A 24085-nucleotide genomic window follows, 5' to 3' on the forward strand; every position below is an offset into this window, starting at 1 on the left:
TGAACATTTTGCAGTAAAAACTGGTCGCACACAACAATTTTAAGCACTCGCAGAAATGCTCCCAAATATATTTTAAGGTCGCATAGATAAAATTTCGGCCGCATATGCAACCAAAATGGTCGCAATTTCGAGCCCTGCACAGGGACGCGTTTTCACACAATCTCTAAACATTTCATTCTAAACAACTTTGAGGGATACAGACACCGCCTAACATCATCAGGCATTTGTTCTTGTTGCTAAGCACACACAAACGTAGGCAACGAACGAGCACAGTACAGCGCATCTGGTGAGTGACACCTTTCAGATTCATCAACATGCACGATCACGTTCATCAAATTTGCTTTTAAGCATTCTAAAGTATGGTTATATTTTACAAGCAAGGATTCTGACACACCAATGTGAAGCAGATGCTTTACAAAAGTAGTCTTTCAAGGGGGAAACATCAAAATTAATGAAACATTTGAGGGTGCATGTAATAAACTTAAAGGCAAAGGAATGACTTTGACAGCCTGCGCATCTGCCACTTTCAAGGAGTGCGTTTACACGGACAATACTCTGATTAAGACTCTACCATGTAAACAGACTTTTTATTTATTTATTTATTATTATTTTTTCTCATTACCCTAAAGGACCACAGACACCCCCGTGTTATGAAATGCGAAAGCTGTTTCTTTCCATTTGGCGTGCGGTATCAAAATCCATTAAAACAACACTCTTCCATCATTCCTTATGTTATATTCTCATCCGATGCCTCCGTTTTTCATGGAGCAAGAACAATATGTTGCTAAATGAAAGTGAAACTGCTGAAGTGCAGTTAAAAGTTGAGAAATAAAAATTAAACGTTCAAAATTACATTAATCTCTGGAGGAAACGTGGATAGCATGGTGACACGGCAGCATCAATCAATGGGCCATAACATGTAAAACGAGATTACAAAAGGAACATTCAAAAAGGAACTCATCTAAACATCTTAATTATATTATTGTCTCATTCAGATTAAGGCAAATCATTAGATCACTGATATCTGTTTAAGGGTGCTTTCACACCTGTGAATCGATTCAGTTGTTAATTTAGTTTATTTTTTAAAATGCCAAAACCAAACACTTTAAAATACTAATTTCCACTTTTTCAATCTGGCGTATTATCACTTAACAAGATATTTGCTGTTTATTACTTCTACAGCAGGATCTTATTCTGCATCCCTAAACCTAAACCCAACTGCTACCTCAATAAGCTGCAAATTAAAAGTTTATTGATCTGGAAACCTTAGTTAATGATTTGTTAATGGCGAGAATTGTACCTTAATATAAATTGATGACAATTGTTATCTAAAATAGAGATTTTCAGCGGCACAGTTTTTTTATATTATTTATATATTTTTTAAACTTCTTTTCTAATAATTTAATACACTAGAAGCATTTTATTTATAAAGAATTGTGCATGTGTATAAAACTTTTACAAAATACATAACGCAAGTAATGTATTACAAGCTGGTCTTTGTGTAGTCTTAGGTTTGTAGATGTTTACAGTTAGACTTTTTTGGATGAACGGTTAATTTAAAAATTTATAGTTTGTTTTTACATGCGTGTGAATTCTGGGGAAATTTTCCTTCTCCTGTTTTTCACTTTTTGTTTTGTTGCTGTTTTGGAATTTTAGTTTTTACCTTTGGCCCAATAATCTACGGTGCGCTAGTTATGTTTTGGCTATCTTTTCTTAATGATGCATAGTAATGACTCATGGGCCGGTGAGGACCTGTTTCTCTTTCACTTTAACCTAACTGTAATAATCTAGAGAACTGGGAAGTTCAACTGTACATGATCGGAAGCAAATTCTCCCTTTCTTCCCTTTATTCTAAGCTTGTATATATTGTGTAAAACATCATGCTCTCGTTTTCGAAGGAATTTTTAATCCTCTTCCAGTCTGTAACTCAAATTGACTCAGCTTTCCGTATATAACATCAGTCATGTTCAGATCAGTGCTCAGTTTTTTTTTTCACCTGCTGTTCGCGCTCAGCGTTTGCACCCCACCCAGAAAACTGGTGTTAATGAGCAAATGCAGCGCGAAGTCACAGAAGTAGTTATTTATACACTACGCTTCTGATATCATGATGGATCCAGTGAGAGGATCTTACAATAGAGCTTCTATGTAAGAGTGAAAAACAAAACGTGTCCCCTGAGATTTCAGAGCGTCTCCAGCTGTTTTCCAAAATGCAGTTCAATAGTGTAGGATCAATCCTAGTTGGTAAGCCAGTAAAGCAAGAAGTGATTTGCAATGACCAGATACACATTATAGTACTTAAAAAAAAAAAAAGTAAAAAAAAATTATATATATATATATATATATATATATATATATATATATATATATATATATATATATATATATATATATATATATATATATATATTTAGTATCTACACTTTTACATAATATCTGTTGACCTATATTTCTGCTTTTTAAGTGTTTTAATACATCACTATTCATTTGAAATGGTTAAGGTTAGCCTAATGTTTTCACAATACTAGAATTCTATACCACCTGGTACTGAAATTTTGTACCGTGAAGATCAGGCCATTTATCAGCTGATCGCTCGTACATCAGCTTATAAACAGTCCAGCTGATCTTTGTGGCTTTAAAACTCTCTAGTGTCCCTGTATCTGTAGTTACACTCAGAAAACAGCAGTGAGTTCGGTGATCTGATGACCTTCACGGTCAATCACAGTCATTTCTGTTAAGCATGTAAAAACAATGGCATGTCAACGCCGTCTAAGAATGTGCTCAACAGCACTCAAATGTTTGCGGGAAATGGACGTTTTTAAAATTAGCAATTGGTAGCAAATTCCAGTATTGTGACACTACGTTAGCCATTTAACTTTAAATAAATATTTTTGAAATTACTGATTTATATTTTTTTATGTTGTACAGAATTATGTGATTTTTTTTATATTTTATTTTATATATTTTATTTTAATTATATATAATTATTAATGATTATTTTTTATTATTTGTTTTTGCTTAAAATAAAGAGAACAATTTTCTCATGGTTCTGTAGATGGAAAATAAAGGTTAATATAAGTGGGCTATTATTGTTATTTCTCAAACATATGGTAAAACAACTTTTTTTTTTTTTTTTTTTTTTTTAGTCAACTGTTGGTTAAACTGCTCAATTTTGATTGATTTTGAATGGTTTTGACTTCAACAGACTATAAATTTGTCCTGCCCATTAATGCACAGAGTGATTACATCAGAATATAATTATTCGTAATTCTAAAGTTTAGTTATGTTTGAGGCACATGCTTGCAAACTGTCATTGACAACATTATTAGATCATTTTTTCACTGGTAGATTGAGACATTTGCCATTTATCAGATTCCCTCTTGCATTATATTCAACATTATATAGGCAATAGTAGTTATACTGACAATGTTAAACATTTATTCCCATGCACAACACTCGCTATGAACGAATAGCACGTTAAATGCTTGTCATAATCATAACTCTAAAATGTGATATGATTATTTAAATGATGTGCACATTTTCGGTTTAGTTTTCACTGGAAAGTGCTGTTCATACATCCTGCACAGCTTCCAAACAATCACTCTGTGTCACAAACTCAATGTCATTTACATCTTTATTACCTGTTATTCACAGCCTATGCAGATTCTGTTCACTAAAGTAGACTTCATTTACAGGCGTGCACCTTACTGTGGTGACAGCTCACGTCATGTGTTATTTCACGGCTGCTAATACATCATTACATGAGGACAGAAATGACATTTTTGGGTGACATTATAGAAATGACATTATACCTTATTAATACAGTATGTGAATTTCAACACCATTTGAAGGTGTCCACGTTGCTGAACAATGTATGTAAAACAATGTGAATACTTATGCAGCCACCTTTGCCCCCCTTCCAAAACTTAAAAATATGATTGGCAGAATTGTAGAAATGTCGAATCGAGATCGGGATCTTTTTTTCGATTAATCGTGCAGATGTAGTACGACATTTGAATTTGATTTTACTACACAACCGTTAGTAAGTGTGTTTCTACATGGTATGAATGAGAGTATAAATGGAACTCAGATGTACTACATCTGCCATTTGTCAAGATCACGTGACCTACCCACGTGGCGCGCACTTCAGATTCTCACCAACTTCTCGCATAGTGTCTAGAATATTATGAATTCCTTTCTACTCTATTCTATAGTATGGAATTATAGTATGGAAATATGTGATTTCAGATGCAGCCATGAACTTTAAAATTTCAGTACTGATTGGTAGAGAAGTTGATACTTTCGACAAAGCTATTGTAAAGTGAAAGCATATTAAATAAGTGAATGTTTGTATGTGTACATAGGGCAATAATTGATATACAATTATTGGGATTTATTTAGTTTTTCTGCAATATATTTGACAATTTATTAATACAAACACCAGATGTCTTGAATAGCCCTTGGAATTCATAATTTCAGATTGATGTAGGAAAATTTTGTAGGGCAGGGCATCTGCATAACATATAATAAACAAATTACAAACTAAATGGAATTGAGCAGATGCAATGAAAGACACAAATGAAATTAACAGTGCTTTTCTGGTTTTCTGACGACTTGTATATTATTTAAACGCATTCATTCATACATTTTCCTTTGGCTTACTCCCTTATTCATCTGGGGTCGCCACAGTGGAAAAACCACCAACTTATCCAGCATGTTTTACGCAGCTGATTCCCTTCCAGCTGCAACCTAGTACTGGGAAACACCCATACACACTCACATGCACACACGCACTCATACACTACGGCTGATTTAGCTTATTCAATTCACCTATACTGCATGTCTTTGGACTGTGGGGGAAACCAAAGCATCCGCAGGAAAGCCAGCCAACACAGGGAGAACATGCAAACTCCACACACAAATGCCAACTGACTCAGCCAGGACTCAAACCAACCTTGATGTGATGCGACAGTGCTTACCACTGAGTCACTGTGTCACCCTTTATTCATACACAGAACTCGAATAATAAATCCATACATACAAGCGCACACACAAATACTTTAGTAAGAGTTGTCTTTTTTTCTTTTTTTTCTTGTTTAAGAAAAAAACTAAAGTGTATATTCAGTTGTCAGACAGTGAAGTGGCCTCCTGAAAGGCCGGCACAGCAGAACAGAAAGGACTGTTTGCAGTTGTAAGGATCTGTGGAGCCGCTTTGGATATGAAAAGACCTTGGCTCATTCCTTGTTGTGTCTGCACTTGTTGTGCTTGCCTTTACACGATCACTTCTGACACCGCGTCTGAATCACTCTTGTATCTGTGGGCTTGAAACCGGTCTGGTTTCCTCTGTGTTGTCACTCCACGAAGGCAGCGTGATCACGCCTGCATCTGAACTGCTTTGTTAGCACCTGTCTTGCTCACGCTCTTTTTCACAGATTTTTATTTTCTGTCTGTCCCGTTCTCGCACATTTCTCTTCTGTCGCTCCCTGTTGCTGCTTCTTGATTTAGCTTGCCGCATGGATCACATGGTGCACTTTATGTATGGGTACACCAGTGGTTAAACGTTTGGAATAACTACATGTATTTTTTTCTAGAAAGAAGGAAATCTGTTATGTGCACCAAGTCAGTTTTATTTGTTTTATTCCAAAATACAGTAAAAAAAAGTAATATTGTGTATAAAAGTGATATTGCCACTTAAAATATGCATTTTAAAAACTAATATTATATACAGGGTATCTGCGGGGTCTTAATGTCTTAAATCTCAAAAGCTATATTTTAAGGCTTAAAGTCCTAAATCTACTGAAATGTAGATTTGTAGGTCTCAGATTTGTTGTAGGTCTTAAATCTTTTTTTTTTTAACAGGTCTTAATGCTCCTTTGCTCATGTATAGCTACCCAATTTGGCCATTACAGGGTGTCTGCGGGGTCTTAAAATATTTAAAGTTGATAAATCAATTATGAGAAAAAAAGACCCTTTAAAAGGTATTAAAGTCCTAATTGCGTTGTCACAAGGTCTAACATTTAGTTCAAGCGTTGTCCAAATTGTTTGACTCCAAAAAAAAGCATAAATATATTTATATTCCTCCTAATATTAACAACAGCGTGCTCGATCCACGCGATTGGTTTGGGCCAGGGCGCTACTGGCCAAGCTCCTCCGTCACGTAATTTGCAAAAACGCTGGAATGTGATGTGACTCTCTCCACATGTAGCGAAACCATAGAGTGAAATAGACAGCAAAATGGGAAAATGTAAGTTTGCGTACTCCTGGTTGGAGAAAGAGGAGTTTAAATAGTGACAGCTGAAACCTGTCGCCGAAAACAACCGCATTATTTATTTTTCCAAGCGTGTTTTCTTCTGAGCTTATCTGAGTTCTGTTGCACAGTTGTGCTCCATTGAATTAACTCTTTATTAACAACTGTTTAAGTTAAAGGTTTGATACTAATTAGAGCTTGAAGTGGCGATGAGGTCTTAATATTCTGAGAAGGTCTTTAAAAAGTCTTAAGGTATTGAAATTACCTTTAGGATTTTTGCATTAACACTCATAACAATCACCAACAATCCCAAACGCAATAAAACTTTTATCTTTTTATTTAAAAATAGCATTGAATTACTTTCCTTACAGTGACATTTGCCTAATTTCTCCATTTATTTACTGGTGAGGATACTAACCAAACCTATATTTTTTATTATTGTAGACTGAAGTAATTGACAGCTATGTTTTTTTTTTTCTTGTTAAGGGAATTAGATTTGTGAATGAATATATTTGAAAATTAAAAAAAAAAATTTTTATATAATAATAATAATAATATATTATTATTATTCTAAATGATATATATAATAATTATTCCAAACATTTGTCCACTGGTCTGTTTGTTTCTGATTTTATACATTATATTTCTACTGTAAGCATGCTGGGATGCTTTGGTGTTTTTTTTAGGGCGGGTGTGGATCTCCTAAATCTCCTGATTTGTGCGAGTGTGTAACTCCCTGTCCTCTTTCTCTCAGTGTGTATGGAGCAGTGTGAGAATGCCGCATCTCTCCTGGCCTCCGTGCGAGAGCAAGAGATGCAGTTTGAGCGTCTGACTCGAGCTCTGGAGGAGGAGAGGAGGAGCGTGGGGCCGTCCGGTACCCTACCCCGCCCCCTCCCCACCCTGCAGGTAACGCCCTCCCAGCCAATCATGCAGCATGGGCTCCCCCGCATCATCAACCATGCCGCATCACTCTGCACCACTTCGTCCTAGTTGGCACCTCGAGGAGCATGAGATTAACCCATCCCTTCACCATTGTCACCAAAACCCACCGTTTGCATCCTTGTCATCATTCACCCGTTCATCCTTTTGTCATTGTTGATGGCCTGTGGCATCACAAAGGACCTCAAACCATACTGCAACCTTTTTTTTTTTTTTTGTTAAAGCCTCATTTCTTTGCATGTTTCTGCTTTGTCATCATTTAAACGGTTGTTTCCCCCATAAATGAAAATTGTTATTAATTACTCGTCATTTCAAAGCCCTGAGACTTTTGTTCATCTAAAGAACATAAATGAAGATATTTTAGATTAAATCCGAGAGCTCTCTCTCATCCTTCGTAGATGGCAAAAGTCCTCAAGTTGTTCAAAGTGTAGATAAATACTTTTTTTTTTTTTTTTTTGTAAAAACAGACCATACTGATTCACTAATCTGAATATTATCAAGCTACAAGAATATACTGTAAATAAATGCAGGGTTCTACATGGGGCTGTGCAATAAATCAATTTTTATTAAGTTCACATCGATTTGTTTAAATGAAAATCGGTTTTCACCCTAACATGTGACGCTCCCCTCTGGGTTCCTACAGTTCCCCCTGCATTTAAATCAAGAAAATAAAAACATTAATTGATTTATGGTAAAAATAATCAGGGATTTCTTTTTTTAAAGGCCATAATCGCCCAGCCCTAGCTCTACTCAATTCCTAATGTTGTCCCAACACAAATCATTTAATTTAACTTGATTGTTTTTTCCAAATTTAACTAGATTAAATATAGAACAATTTAGGTATCCAAATAAAAACCTCAAGAATTGTGTTGATTCAGCTCATTATCAATAAGTTAGTTATGAGTTAGTACAATTGTGTGTACTTTTGTGCCAACGAAACAAATAAGTTGATTTTAGGAAACCATCAATAGAGAATATTTGAAATTGGAAACTTTAACTGTTAATTTAAATTGGAATAGTATTTCACACTTTTGTAAAGCGTAACATGCTTATTCTATGGAAGAATGGATATTTGACTGATAACTCTTGAGATTTGGAGGCATATATTTGCCAATAAATATGAAAATGTTTAGTAATTTTTCTGTGTAGTTGCAAAAACAAAAGGTAAACACAATCAAGTGAATGTCTGATTTCATTTTAAAACCTTAACTTAGGCAAAGTTTAAACTGAACTATTCTTTTCTATGGCCAACTTTTTTGTATATACAATAATGCATTTAATAAAGCAACTAAGTCACTGAAAGTTGAACAAAAGCAAAATACCAGAAAAAGAATAAAATGTGGCAGGCAGTGGTTCGACAAGCAGTAATAATATATAATTTATTGTTGTCAGACAGGTAACTATAACATTAAAAATGGCATTTATCAATATTTCAATATGTTGTGAAATCCTACTGTTATTCAACTTCTCATTATCAGTGTAAAGGGTGCACGTTCACATATCAAGCTTGAACTTTTGCATCTGACGTATTACCTCAGATGTGCCTATGCTTTATTTCAAACGGGAAGTTGCTTATGGGCATTCGGTGGTGTACGTTATTGCACAATGCTTGTGAACGCCAACAATATACTGACACTGAGGAGAAGAAATTGTTGAACAAAGTTAGTATTTGTATTTTACGTCTGCACAAGTATTCTCAAAGCCTGATAATATTTTTTTATTATCACATACTAAAGGTCTGTTTTGAAGATTTTTAGTATTTATTATTATTTTTTTCAATATATATATATTTTTTTGGTACCTTTCTGGACTTTAAACCTGTCGGCAACCTTGATGTCTATGGAGGATGAGGGAGCTCTCAGGTTTAATCTAAAATTAGTTTCATATGAACAAAGATTTCAGGAGTTCTGAATGACGCAAGGGTGATTTTTGTCATCAGTTTTCATTTTTGGCTGGACTAACACTAAGTTTTTGTTTGTTTGTTTGTTTTTTTCCCCCAATGTCAAACCATGTCAGTTTTCACAAAATGCATGTCTGTGCATTATACATGTGTAATTAACCTGTCTGTTTGACACATGTTCTTCAGTGAAGAGGAATTGGTTTGTTTTTTTCATTTGTTTGCCCACTGTCCTCCATAGTGAATGTCTCACTTATCACTGAAACTTTCTCAACTCTCAAAACCCCCTTCCGCTCATGTCTGAGAAAGAGAGAGAGGGAGAGAGATAACAAACCGGTTTAGTCAGACGAGTCTCCCTTGTGTGAGGATTTGAGTGTCTTTCGGTGGAAGTTGCTCAACGGGAGCACATGAAGTATCGTCTAAATTTCAGCTTTCTCAGTTTACTTTAATGTTTAGACTAGAGGAGGACTAGGATTGGTTGCATGAGCTACTTGGACACGCCCCTTCTTTCAAGGGCGTCGACTGTGAGAGTAAGGTTTTATTCATGGCTAGATAGTCGCATATTCAACCTTTTGTCTGTCTTTCAGGCTTTCAGATAGATAAGATTAACACAATCTTGCGTAATTGAAAGAATAAATGAATGAGGAGTAAAGGCTGTTTATGTACTGTTAGAGGCATTTAGTTAGTTATAATTTTAGTTTAATTTGAGTTTTTGTTCTTTATATATTTTTTTATATTTCTATTTTAGTATTTATGTGCATTTCAGCCAGTTGCCTATTTTTAGATGTTTAAAACATAAGCTATATCATGTCTTTTAGTTTAATAAATCAAAGCCCATCACCCAAAACTTACCTCAGACAGGTTTAAGGACAAAATTAAAATGATAATCATAAAACGCAACCTCTTACATCTACAGCTGCTTCGATAGCTCCATTTTTCACAAAGTAATGGTAATAATTGTATATATTTTTTTCAATTGTCATTTTCATAAATTTTAGTACTCATTTACTAGTATTGGTATTTCAGATAGATTCCAACATTTTAAATGAAGTTTTGTAGCTTAATTATTAATCATTTATATGCATGTATTAATTTGTGTAAGTATATTATTTATTTAGTATTATTTTTTTGTAATATTATTTATTATTTTATTTTTTTATTAATTTATTTATAGTTATTATTGTTATAAAGTTTATTGTCTTATTATGATTATTGTTCTTTTTTATAATTAATTTTTTATTGTTATCATTATTTATTAGAAATATTATTATTATTATTAATTTTTTTATATTGTATTATCATTTTTTAATTCTTTGTTTACTCTTCATTTTTATTTATTATTTTATTTATATATTGTTGTTGTTGTTGTTGTTTTTTTTTATTTTCTATTATTTTATTTATTATTTATTTATTTTTTATCTTTTTCTATTGTTTATTTACTTTCTAATAAGCTTAAATTGTCAGTAGTAATATTGTCGCTTTTTAAATTTAATTTAAATCATTAAATATTTCCATATTTGTTTAGTATTTATTGCATTTAAAAATGTAGTCAACCACCTAAAATTTTATGTAAACTTGTTAACTGCATATTAATTATTTAGGCTACACTTTTTTTTTCCTTTAAATGCAATTTAGTAAGTGTATATACCGTCAATTGTCATTTTCATTGATTTAGGTACTTAATATTAGTGTTAACTCATTTCGTGTAGTTTCCAACATTTTAGATAACATTTGTAGCCTAAATAATGATTTATTGTACTTTGACTTTAATTTCTGTTAAGCTTAAATTATCAGTAGTTATTTTAGTAGTTATCAGTATTTTACTTTTGTTTGTTGTATGTGTGTTTTTTTTAATTAAATTTAAACTAGTATGATTAGGTTATATTATTATCTACACCCATAACTCCCCTCCCTTATGGCTTTACTCAAACACTTAATCAAACATATAATACTGAATAAATGAGCATAGAATGAGTCGAGCCTTAATTAAAAAGAACCTTCTTTCAGTCAAAGTGCGCAAGTGTTATTTGCCGTCTTGTACCATGTTCAAACATGGAGCACGACCCACAGATGTCACGATTTGACATCACTGACATCAAAAGTGGGGAAACAGATCTTGTTACACCTCATTTGAATACAGCACACTTAATGCAAATTATAATTGAGAGCTGCGCCTGAAGCATTGCATTTACGATCTGTTTATCATCAAACAAATATACCACACGACTTGATGTCATTAAATAATAGGAAGTTTTTAAATCTAAGAGTGATACACCTTTGAAAAAAAGACCTCTCCCATACATTCTCCAGCATACTTTCACACACAACAGACATGCATGTGAAGATAAGAAGCCAGTTAGCGGCGTTTGCAGTGTTGACATAGTTGTGTAGATATTAACATGCTGAGCAGGCTCCGTTCCTACCTGCTGACAGGTTCCCACAAGCCTGCCTGTCAGCTGAGATTACCATCTTACTTTCACAAACTCCCTCTGTGGAGCAGAAGAAGTACGGCAGCCCACTCCCCCTGATTTATTTGCACGTAGAGCGTTTGTACTTTTCAAGTGTGAATAGTGCTGCATGCCATTGTCGTGTAAAAGCATGAGTAATAATATCCGATAGCGGTCAACCCCCTTCTCACATTCCTGGCATTCATTCAGCCATTTTTCATTCATTTCCACAACACTGTTATCTTCTGCTACTTTTGTGCAACGGTCTCATTAACTGAAGTTGTTTGTTTGTGTTCTCGCTGTTGTTTACCCTCATATGCATGCATGTTTGTGTGCTTTTTCATGCATTTACTTGAGGCCTTGTTGTAATTTGTAGGTTCTCTGAATATTTAGCATCATTCGTTGCTATGATGACTGACCTCCTTTCTCGCTTTTTTGATTTTCTGCACTGGCATGTTTTTGTCTACAATTGTTTTTCTTTTTGTCTGTTTTCTGCAGAACGGCCGTATTACTGGTGATGCAGAGTTAGAACGGCTCAAATTGAGTGAGGGATACATAAACGGGACCCAGGTTAGTATTGTGTGCACACTACACTTTGTATTGTTATTTTTATCTACCAACTTTAATTTTAGGGAAAGCATCGGTTAAAAAAAAAAGTATTCTGATTTTAGTTTGATTCAAATTAGACATTAACCTTGTATTTAGATCATAATAATCATAGATAAAACTGCTCTATTCTCACCTCATTAACATATTGGAACTGATTTGTAACCGATTTCTCTAACTGTTTGAAAATCCATGGCCTAAATACATCAATTATCAATACAAATGCTGTGGCTTAATAACAGCAATTATGGTTATTATATTCCTTTGTGCTAGTACATTTGATTGTAGTAGACAAAATATCCGTAATGACAAACTAAAAAAAATAATAATGTAAACAAAATTATTAAATAGTACCAACTATTTAATTTGTTTCAATTGGTTTGCATCAAAGAAATTAAAACAAATCTTTTAGCAGTATAAATATTTTGTATATTGACATTTAATGGTAACTTCTGAGGTAAAATGAACTCTACAGACATGTTTTAAAGTAATAAGAATTAAATTTTTGTAAAATTAATTCTTGTATTTAAAAAAAAATTTACCAGTAAAAAAAAAAGCTAATTTCTGAAATGTGGTAAGAAGACCAACCAACTAAAGATGAATGGTTCTAAATAATAGCAAAAAAAGATACATGCACTTCGATTACAAATAGAGATCTTTGAAAAGAAATGGAGTAAATGACTGGCTTTCTCCACAGTGACAATATAACTATTCATTAACATTAACATCCTTCTAGAAGTTATGCGTCATGTTGAACCTTTTAATATATGTTTTCTCTTCCGTCTTTCGGATGAGAGATTAAACTAAAGTCCTGACTCTCTGTTGATTATTAAAAATTCAATGGCACTTCTCGTAAAGAGTAGGAGTGTAACCCACTTGTCCTGGCCAAATTCACTTCGCTGGCCCTAACCCATCTTGGCCTCCCAATCATCCCCATCCACCAAATTGTCTCTAAACACAGTCTCTCAACTCCCCCTGGTGTGTGGTGAGCTATCTGGCTCTGTTTTCCTGTAACGGCTGTCTCCTCATCCAAATGGATGCTGCACACCTTTTTTTTTTTTTTTTAATGCGGGGAGACCCGCTAATGATTGTAAGGCACTTTAGGTGTATGGCCTTACACAATAAATGCGCCATATAAATGCACATGTTACATTGTTTTATTTTATAATTATTCTATTTATTTATTTATTTTGTTTTCTTGGCGAAATGAATTTAATATTTTTATTTATGTATATAGATTAGATAGATCTAGTCTAATCATATTTATGTATATAGATTAGATAGTTTTTGTTCTCAGTGGTTATATGTTCCTTAAAATCAATTAAAACTGGTAAATATTTAAATATTCCAGATGCAGGGAGGTAAACAATAGTGTTCATCCAAAACACTTAAAATATTGCTGTACATTTTCAAATCTGCACAGCAGCATGTTTAATACATTGCTTAAATTCTAATGTTTACCTTTTCATGCCATAGCAATAGATGTACAGTTTGATGAACAAGGTCTAAAATTGTCCGTATCTTTGAATCTTAGTTTTATTTATATATATATATATATATATATATATATATATATATATATATATATATATATATATATATATATATATATATATATATATATATATATATATATATATATATATATATATATATATATGAATGATGCTACTGTGCATATGTTTGGCCACTTAATGCTTCTGTGCATGTTATTGTGTATTCCATGCGTGCACCTGCGAATGCTTCAGCTAGTGTGTTTGTGTGGAGTGGACACACTTCCTGTTCATGGCTAAAGCTCACTATTGTTCTTTGTTTGTGCTACAGTACAGGATGTTGGACCCTGGTCATATTGTTGAGTCGGTCACAGTTGAGTCGGACCCTCATGAGGCGTTGCCTATTATTTCAGTCGAAACTGGTGACGATGGCACCACACGTCGCACCGAGACCACAGTAAGTTTGACTGAGACATGCTAACTAATTTATCTTGTATATTTTGAGTTGGAAGAGTTATGATGATGTGTAATTTTCTTTTAGGTAAAGAAGGTCACAAAGACGACCACCACACGAACAGTCATTCCATCAGTCTCTGACACACTTTCCCTGGATGGCACTGGTTCAGTTACTGGGATGCCGAGTTATAATAGCCCAATGGACCGTGTGTACAGGCCACCACCTGGACCCATGGATTACCCCACCTCCACTGTCCCACGTAACTACCACTATGGACCACCAGCGGGGTATGACGATTACCGAAGCGTCCCTCCATCTGAAGCCTACACCAGCCTCAGCCGAGGGACCCGCATGGATGACCGCTACAGGTCAGTATTACTATTTTATTTGACATCAACTAGGGCTTAGTTGTGTTGCTTAAACTAAATATAGCCTCATAGTAGTAGTTGTTGACACTTTGGAGTAGGTCTGCACGATGTTTGAAAATATAATGTTTCGATATTTTGTTGCTCTTAAACAAATACAATTTCACCAGATTGCTTGGGATTATTCTGTAGGGGAGTCTACATATGATCTAATAAACAATCCACAAGCACAGATTTATAAGATAAAGAAGAACGTATCACTCAAATAAATAGTGTCTTATCGTTTTCCGAGTCCGTATTGACCGTATTCAGGTACAGTAGTTGAATTATAAAAAATAAAATCAATTCAATAAAACAAATCGTTATTAAAATTACAAATGGTACAATGTCTAATGCCTGAAATGTTCATTATACATTTATAGACTTCATAAACCTCAAACACATGCAAATTACATATTATAATACAAACTAAACATTGCATATCCCGCGATGTGACTATTACGAATGATCGCATTGCATTATCGATGCTGAAAGGATAATATATCAGCAGTCCTTTGGAGGGGTAAAGAAATGTGTGATTTGAGAAAATCAGCATTGTCTTTGATCAAATCTTATTGAACAGTTAAAAAAAATCTAGCATACATAGTTATAGACAAGAATACCAACCAACTGCATTTTCTGTTATTACCCCACCCACCCCTGGCGAAAACAATGAAACCATAAAGGGAACAAATCAGAGCAAATAAATTATAATAATAGTCATTTTAATATATATATATATATATATATATATATATATATATATATATATATATATATATATATATATATATATATATATATATATATAATTAAAAAGCATTGTCTTTTGTTGTTAAAAATAATTAGATTTTATGGCCAAACATACTCAATATTGATGATTATCTCAGATGCACCAAAAACATATTAAAAGGTATGTGATTTATAACAGCAACAACTTTTCTGTAATCGTAGTAGTGTTGTGTGTTCTTTGTTTAACCCTTCAAGGTGTCGTGCTGACTGACTGACAGGTGCGTGAGGCAAGCAAACACTGTATAGCTTTCAGTTATGACAAACATTGTTTCAATATTTATATAATATTTTATTTAGAGATGATGGTCTGTGGTTCTGCATACAATGATTTTATCTTGCTGGAGTTTATAGCTATTTTACTTTACTTCAGGACGCATTAATGCCACTCTAAGGCTATTGGAGACATTCATAAATATTCCTAGCAAATCTAAAAAATGTTGGAGACACTTGTTTGATAAATGCACTAAATCGCACTTCAGCAGCGTTTATTTGAGAGCGCACAAGAAGATCTGCGCTTGAAGCGTATATTTGACAGCGCACAAGAAGTTTTGTGCACAAACAGAGGAAATCGCGCTCGAGCAGAGATTGACATGCTCGTAGGCTATTACATGAATGCGATCTCGACTTAATACTGCACCCATGATATTCGTCAATGAAATAACGCCACATGTAGTGGTAGATGTGTGTAAAATGAACAACAGAGTCTGCTGCCACAGCTGAAAAAAATCCACTGCAGTGTGAAAAACACTGGCTTGAATACATGAAGCATAAATAAAAAAAGCTGTAGTTTATAAGCAGCCACACTTTACTGTATTAGTTATATTCATTATTAAAACACATTTAATATGGCACTAGAGTAATCCATAAAATAGCCTTTCAACTGGATTGTTTCTTGATGAAACTCTCTTTAGAGCTGGTCTCATAATTGTTTTGAGATTTTATATGCACAATTAAATCTAAATGTGTGCTTTGATTGAATAAAGAGTCTGTGTGGTGGAGTTGGCGATTTCGGATGCAGCCTTGGTGCAATAACAGTATTGTGATGCATACTGTAATATTTTGTTCACAATGTGGTCCTGTTTGTGGTTGTTTAGACCTGTGGATGGCTACCGCACGCTGGACTCGGCCTACCGCACCCACAGCCGCCCTCAGTTGGACCCGTATTCAGCCCAGCCGCAGGTAGGACGTATGGGCAGTGCAGTGGAGATCTCTGCCCTGCAGCGCTTCGTCCCAGAGCCCTACGGCCTGGAGGACGATCAGAGGAGCCTGGGATACGACGAACCTGATTATGGCATGGGACCGGCCATGCATTACAGCACAATGCCCCGGTTGGCACATCCACACCATGCCCCACCTCCACGCCGGACAGGGTAAGAGTGTTCATTTATGCTTTATTTAAATATGAACTCTTGATTTTTTTTTTTTTTTTTCCACCTTTTTACCACACTTGATTGATCTTAACATATATTTTAAAGAAATGCCTTTAAACATGACAAAGCTTGTTACTGTTAAGGATTTTTGAGTAAATTATAAATGAAGATGGAGTTGTGATGATACTGGATTTCGGTACCAATCGATACTGAAACTTTTAAAGATTTTGTTTCCTGCTAACATAAATAAATTAATAAAATAAATAATAAATTATCGTTATCGCAATTAAGCACTCTTCCTAAGTTGAGAAAATCTGACCTGTGGCTTTTTAGGATAATACCTGTAGATTGCACTGCTTGATTTTTGGGGTGCAACAGTAAAACGCATCAGAAAAGCACATTTGTTTAGGAAAAAACATGATTTGAATCATTTCTTTCTGTAATCAAAAATAAAATGTAAACTAGGGATGTTTGACTTTATTATGCTTGCATTTGATCACATTTAAGTTGCATTCGTATGTTTTGGAATTCAAACTATTTATTTTTATTAAGAGGTTCTTGCACACGAGTAAACTGAAAACATCCTTTGGTCTAAAACTGGAAGTGTTCTATTAGCCTATGTTATGGTAATATATAATTTAGGTCTGTGGACTTAAAGAGGACTTGAAAAAAAAGATCGTCATGTTTGCATTGCTGTTTGTTTCGCGCAGCTCGTATGAGGGCACGCTGGATGGTGATATGAGTGGTGCAGGTGACATGTTTTATTGGGGTGGTGGAGCTCCGCTGGCACAGGGCGAGAGAGGCAGCATGGCATCATTGGACAGCACCCTTCGTAAAGGACCCGCGCCCACAGCATGGAGACAACCCGAGCTGCCTGAAGTCATTGCTATGCTCAACTACCGCCTGGACCCTGTTAAAAGCAACGCCGCAGCTTATTTGCAACATCTCACTTTCAAGAATGATAAGGTTAGTGTGCACTAGTGTCATGTTGGCAGGGTGTTAAATATCAAATGCACTTCTGTTCCAAAGCTTTGGGGTGGTCAAATAATTTGAATAATTTTAAATTGATTTTTGTCAAATTATTGCCATTTAATTTAAGTAAATTTTTTTTATTTTTTAATATGCAATATATTTAATAGGCATTTTATGGGAAAGCATTGTATATTATTTTTTATTCACTTGTGAATTTTTTTATTGTTTTATTTGTTTGCTTTTTTATTTACTTTTATTTAATTATTTACTATATTTATTGATTTCCTTTTTACAATTTTGTTACTTTTTTATTTATTTGTTTACTGATTAATTGGCTTTTATTTGTTTACTCATTATTTTATTTACGTTTATTCATTTACTTTAATTACATATTTAATTGTATACTTATTTATTGGTTTACTTGTTTATCTATTTTCTTTATTTGTTATTTACCTTTATTTGTTTATTATTTATTTACTTTATTCATTTATTTATTTCCTTATTTGTTTATTTTTTTATTTATTTTCTTTTGTTTATTTGGTTACTTGTTTACTTATTTTTTTGTTTATTATTTGCCTATTTATTTAATTTTACATTTATTTACTTATTGTGCTACCCACGGCGCCACCGGATTGCCTATTTGTTTATTTACCTTAATTCTTTTTACTTATTTACCTTTATTTACATACTTATTTGTTTACTTATTTGTTTATCTATTAACTTATTTGTTTATTAATTTATTTACTGTATTTGTTCAATTATTCAACTTTGTTTATTTGTTTACTTATTTACTTAATTTATCTATTTACTTTTGTTTATTTGTTTACTTATTTATTTACCTGTTTACTTATTTTTTGTTTATTATTTACTTATTGTGCTACCCACTGCGCCACCGCGTTGCCTATTTGTTTACTTTTGTACATTTATTTGTTTACTTATTTATTTACTTTTATTTACTTATTTAGTAATTTACTTTTGTTGGTTTACCTATTTATTTACTTATTTATTGACTTTATTGACTTTTTGTTGACTTATTTACTTTTATTTGCTTGTTTATTCACTTACTTATTGACTTTATTTGTTTACTTTGCTTATTTACTTTTATTTATTTGCTTATTTACTTTATTTACTTATTTATTTTTTTGTTTTTAAGCTTTGTGATTTAACAGATGCTATAGAAATCTATAAAAAGAAAATCAATAACAGCCATACATTTTTCTTCAGGATTTTTTTTAATAGAAAAAGTTGCATTTATACATGTCATTATACTGTTTCTTTTGCTTATATTTTCATAATTTTCTGTTATCCTTTGGTTAGAATAGAGAAGTCACTCATGGTGTAACATGGCAGATCAATGCATTTGATGCCCCGTCTCTGTGTTTGCAGGTGAAGTCAGAAGTTAGACGACTGAAGGGAATCCCTGCCCTGGTGTCCATGCTGGATAACCCAAAGAAGGAGGTGCATTATGCTGCATGCGGAGCACTTAAGAACATCTCGTATGGCCGGGATCCAGATAACAAGATAGCCATCAAGAACTGTGACGGCATTCCTGCGCTGGTGCGGCTACTGAGGAAGACCAGAGATCAGGACCTTACAGACACTATAACAGGTACACACAAAGCTATAGTTTTGATTTTATTTGTGGTTTCAATTCAAAAGCCCTTCTACAGTTTTGTTTAGATGTGTTTATCTTCATTTGGAGAGCATTAATAAGTACTTGCGGCTATGAAAAACAAACACGCGTTCTGTAGTAAATCAGAGAGACTGAGATTGTTCAGTTTCTTAATTGCCAAAGTGGTCCATTTCAATTGCTGTTATAAAAAGAGGAAAATGTGGTTGAGGAAAAAATATCTTTAAATATTGATTTATTGATATATATATATATATATATATATATATATATATATATATATATTTTTTTTTTTTTTTTTTGGTTGTGTAACACATAAAAACTTGCACAATATAAACACTATATATGAAAAATGTTCATTTGGGAAATAAATTAAGACATGTTCATTTAGGGAGGAAATTAGTACTTGCCACTGAAAAACAAGCACTGATTCAGTAAATCAGAGAGACAGAGTTTCCGTTTCCTAGAATTAATTTCTTTTGTTCATTTTATTATTTTTTTTAGTTGCTCTAGATGAAAACCAGTTTTGTTTTTCTTTTTCTTTTTTCCTTCTAAATTTAAAATTTTTAAATGGTTGATAAGTTTAAAATTTGGTTGTTGTATAATAACTTGTAGAACACAAACGCATCTGAAAATATTACATTTTCATTATTTTGACATGTTTAAAACGAAATTCCTGTTAAATTTTTTAATTTAAACTTTTTAATTGTATATTTGCTTTAATAAATAGTCTTGATGCACACAAAAAAACCTTTAAAATTCCTGTCAAAAAATAAATGAATTAGATTAGTCTTAAGAATATCTATAATCTAGTGTGCTCCGAAACAGTGACAAAATAATAGTTTAGAAGATGTAAAACAGATATAAACACTTAAAATTGCAGTTTGTCACTTACTTTTTTCACACCACCTCAAATCTTGACCTGTCAAATGCTCTCTGGTAACTGACATGTCCTGCCCCCTTAAAGACGCTTTTCTCTTGATGAACTTGAGCTCAACAGCTCTCACTGGCAGAGCAGTGGTCAGACAACACTATTGGTTTTCAAAGGGGAGAAGCTAATCTATAGCCCACACTCTCTTTGTGTGGCACTTAAGACTGTCAAATTTCAATAGAAAAATGCACATTTAAAAGCACTTTACAGCACCTTTAACATTGCTTTCAGGTAATTCAGACAAGATACTTTCCATCTGATAGTAACTGATAGCTTGTGCTTTTTCAGGCACGCTGTGGAACCTGTCGTCTCATGACTCGGTAAAGATGGAGATTGTGGACCATGCGCTGCACGCCCTGTCCGATGAGGTGATGGTCCCACACTCGGGTTGGGAGAGGGGGAATGAAGGCGGAGAGGAGAGCTGCAAACCCAGACACCTGGAGTGGGAGACAGCGCTCACCAACACCACCGGCTGCTTAAGGTACGTCACAATGCAACTGGTGGATGCTACCATTTAATGTCCACATGAAAATAAAGTGTATACTGTTTGTTTTGATAGCGCATTTAGTTAGCGCAGGTCAGTCCCTTTCGACAAGTTCCTGAAGGACCACCAACACTGCATGTTTAAGATGTCTCCTTTGTTGATCAAACCCATAACAGGTCTCAGGTCTTACCCTTTTCTGAAGTCAGCTTGATGACTGCAGCCACATTATTCTTGGCTAGGTCCCTCTTACTGTTAGTTTTCTATGACTGAAGGATGTTGATGTGTAAAAAAAAAATCTCTATCCAAAATTTTATTCTAGTTGGAAGTAAATAACTTTTAAAGAATAAAAGTCTTGGCTATTTCTGGTTCATGCAGACCTAAAAGGGCACCTTAATGTACTTTTCTGTACTTTTACTCTAACTTTAACCGACTGCTGGGGATGGGGTAGTTAAATTCATATGTCATTATTTTATAGTTATTTCAGCCTGTATGGTATAATAATAACAATAATAATAACAATAATAAAGAACAGCAAAGTTGGTCAAATTTTTACCCAAAGCGAGATATTTAATACAGTGTTCAAGTTTAAAAGCCTACAAATGACTCAGAGACTACAACAAGCTTCTTACTCTGTAATAAACACTAAAATTTACACAACCTTGCACTAGGTCAAAGTCGCTTTTGACACAAGTCATTTCCCTCAGTGGCCATCTTTGAAATGCCTTTCGGGCAGTATGCTCAGGCATTATGTCTGAATGTGGAAACATCCAATTCTTCAAAACTGTCAAGCTTATAATTTACAATACATATTTGGAATAACCAATAAAATTAAACCACAACGGTCTCATAAGTTTAGTTTCTAAACATTCGAATCAAACAAAATTTGCATTTTTTTTTTCTGGTTTACCTGGCTAATGCTCGTGTGGACGCGAAAGAAACAAGATCACGACAGTCAACCTCATTTAAGGTCGTGTTGCACATTATCAACTTCTAGATAAGACTTTGTTAGGTCATGCTGCTCTTCTGAAGTTATTCACAACTTGTCCTAAATAGCCAATCTTCTCCAGAAATGACAGCGACTCTGTTTACAAGTTTGTGGGCGTTTAAGTAGTTGCTGCTATCATGTGATGTGCGTTTGACAGGAAGGTCTGTACCCGTTTCATACCGATTATAAAACCAAAAAACTGTTTTCAAGTGTAGTTGGTTCATCTAAAAGTACAGATTTCAAGCTTTATGTGGATATATTTCTTATGTCTGTAAAGCAAGTATTTGCTGACATTCCAGTGTGTTTGTTGACCACAAGACCTGTCGTAAAAACACAGGTCTGGTATGAGCTTCTCCCCATAGAATTGTCAATCTATTCACCTTATTCTTTGCGTATCAGTGGGTGCAGCCATTTGAATTTTTTTGGCTCAAGACTTCCGTTCTCATTCACTTCCATTCATTTTTAGAGGTTAAAAACTGCTCGTTTTGCTGTTTTAAGTCGCAAACTGATATTTTCTTATTATATTATTCTACTTGGACTGTATAGTAATGCAAACACTTGTTTGTAGAACAAGTACTTTGATCGTTTTCTGACATTTATTATTCCTAGTCATTTCTCCCGTAGATGACTGAATCAGGAGTTCTAAAACAACCGCAAAAACAGGGCACGTCCGCATTTTAGAATAAGGTCAATAGCCACCGATGATTTTCTTCTGATCTAGCAGGCGGGGCTTCATTCGCCACATTGACTGTTACACTTTTCCCCATTTAAAACTATACGAGTGGCATGCCTTGTGTATTCTATAGTCTTTGCCGGGGTCTAATGTTACCTGCAACATTCACAAAGTGGTTAATGAATCAGAACACACTGGGTCAATTGACCACTCAGAACCCACTAGGCATTTCTTAGGGCAGGGCTTCATCAAAACTGGAAGTAAACAAATGTAGTGTTTTTTAGGAGAATGTAAGTGGCTGTATTGAATAAAGATTAAATATGTGGGGAAAAAGTGTTAAGTCATTGCACACAAACATAGTCAAGCAAGTCCAAATTGGTCGGCCATCTTCGGTTAATGCCAGATATATTTTATCAGCCTGGGAATCGAATGCTTGATTTGGGTGTTTCAGGAACACAGAGAGGCGGGTGAAGGGAAGGATTAGGATGTGTTGGGAAGGGACTGTATCATGATTCAGATTAATGAAAGGTGTTAAAGAGAGCAGGGGTGTGTCTTACTGCAAAAGAATTCCTGTCAAAAAAAAAAAGTGTGTGTGTGAGGAAGCTGGATTTGCATGTGGAAGAAAGGAGGGAAGTGCAGAGGAAATGCTCCTGAATCATTGTAAGAGAGCGCGAGCAAGAAGGCCATAAAAGAAGCAAGACAAAGTTTGGACAAAAGCAAGAAATGTGATCTTTGAATCCATTTATTTCCCTTGAGTGCTTCTCTTTGAAAGTGTCCCTCACTTCTCCCACTCGCCTATTAGGCTTTCAGAAAGCTCTCCATTCAGTCTGAGGAACGATTTAACACCGTGATTACTTTTAAGTAGAGCTAACAGTGTCTCTCGCCTTTAACCCCCTACTTTCTCATCCAGCGCTGAGCTTTCCAGGCGCCATCTGTGTACAGTCGGTTAATGTTTCGGGTGATGACCCGGAGCTGGACGTTTCTGTGCCTGCCAAACGTTGCTAAACATTAAACAGGCTGCGTGCTAATTAGTTGACGTGACTTGTTTTGCTCTCAGGAATGTAAGCTCGGAGAGGAGCGAGGCCAGGAGGAAGCTGAGGGAGTGCTCCGGACTGGTGGACTCTCTCATGTACATCGTCCAGTCGCAGATCAACTGCAAAGATGTGGACAACAAGGTAACTGTTGAGCTTTAACATTTGGGGCACTTTCATACTCAATAATGACAGGGGAAGCAGGTTTGGGGAAGAGCGCAGGAGGAAGAAAGCATTGTTGGTCTTTTATGTTAGTTCATATTAAATTTTTGCAGTCTAATTAGGACTGGGAAATAGTTTTGGTTTTAAAACCAGTTCTCTCTTTTGAGAATATGTAACGCTATTATCTTTAACTCCTGTAACCTTAAAAGAAACCTGTCTTTTGAGTTTTCCACTGAAAATACCTTACATTAATTGATTAAAAACAAGACACTACGTTCAAAAATGTTTTTGTAATAAAATGTAATTGTACATACACGCAAATACAGACACACATAACTATTAAATATTGCATGGAAGTCGGGCTGGAGGGGGTCCGGTTCGGGGACCACAGGATTTCATCTCTGTTATTCGCAGACGATGTGGTTTTGTTGGCTTTTATCGAACATGGATCTTGCATGCACTGGGGCGGTTTGCTCATCCCAGCCACGTTAAAGTAAGAGGACTTTTCTACGGAAAAGGTGATTTTCCATCTCAAGGATGGAGGAAAGTCCTTAACACAGGTGGAGGA

General features: G+C 34.5%; 1 protein-coding gene across 36 annotated transcripts in view; it reads left to right on the plus strand.

Moving 5' to 3' along the window:
* The window catches only part of ctnnd1 (catenin (cadherin-associated protein), delta 1), a 55806-nt gene that overhangs the window by 16183 nt on the left and 15538 nt on the right, over positions 1 to 24085 (plus strand). For 22 of the 36 annotated variants that reach the window (XM_087237526.1, XM_087237532.1, XM_087237529.1 and 19 more), the window contains 8 exons: positions 12026 to 12097; positions 13958 to 14083; positions 14168 to 14451; positions 16374 to 16649; positions 17360 to 17615; positions 19008 to 19230; positions 20471 to 20663; positions 23382 to 23499. In XM_087237526.1, the coding sequence (XP_087093652.1) occupies positions 12026 to 12097; positions 13958 to 14083; positions 14168 to 14451; positions 16374 to 16649; positions 17360 to 17615; positions 19008 to 19230; positions 20471 to 20663; positions 23382 to 23499 (1548 nt within the window). Of the gene's footprint in view, positions 1 to 6998; positions 7151 to 12025; positions 12125 to 13885; positions 14084 to 14167; positions 14452 to 16373; positions 16650 to 17359; positions 17616 to 19007; positions 19231 to 20470; positions 20664 to 23381; positions 23500 to 24085 lie in introns of all 36 variants that reach the window. The other 14 variants (XM_087237519.1, XM_087237513.1, XM_087237522.1 and 11 more) reach the window with 2 other exon arrangements.

The sequence above is a fragment of the Danio rerio genome, chromosome 1 (assembly GCF_052040795.2).
Source record: "Danio rerio strain M-AB ecotype USA chromosome 1, GRCz13ab, whole genome shotgun sequence".
Classification (NCBI taxonomy): Eukaryota; Metazoa; Chordata; class Actinopteri; order Cypriniformes; family Danionidae; genus Danio; species Danio rerio.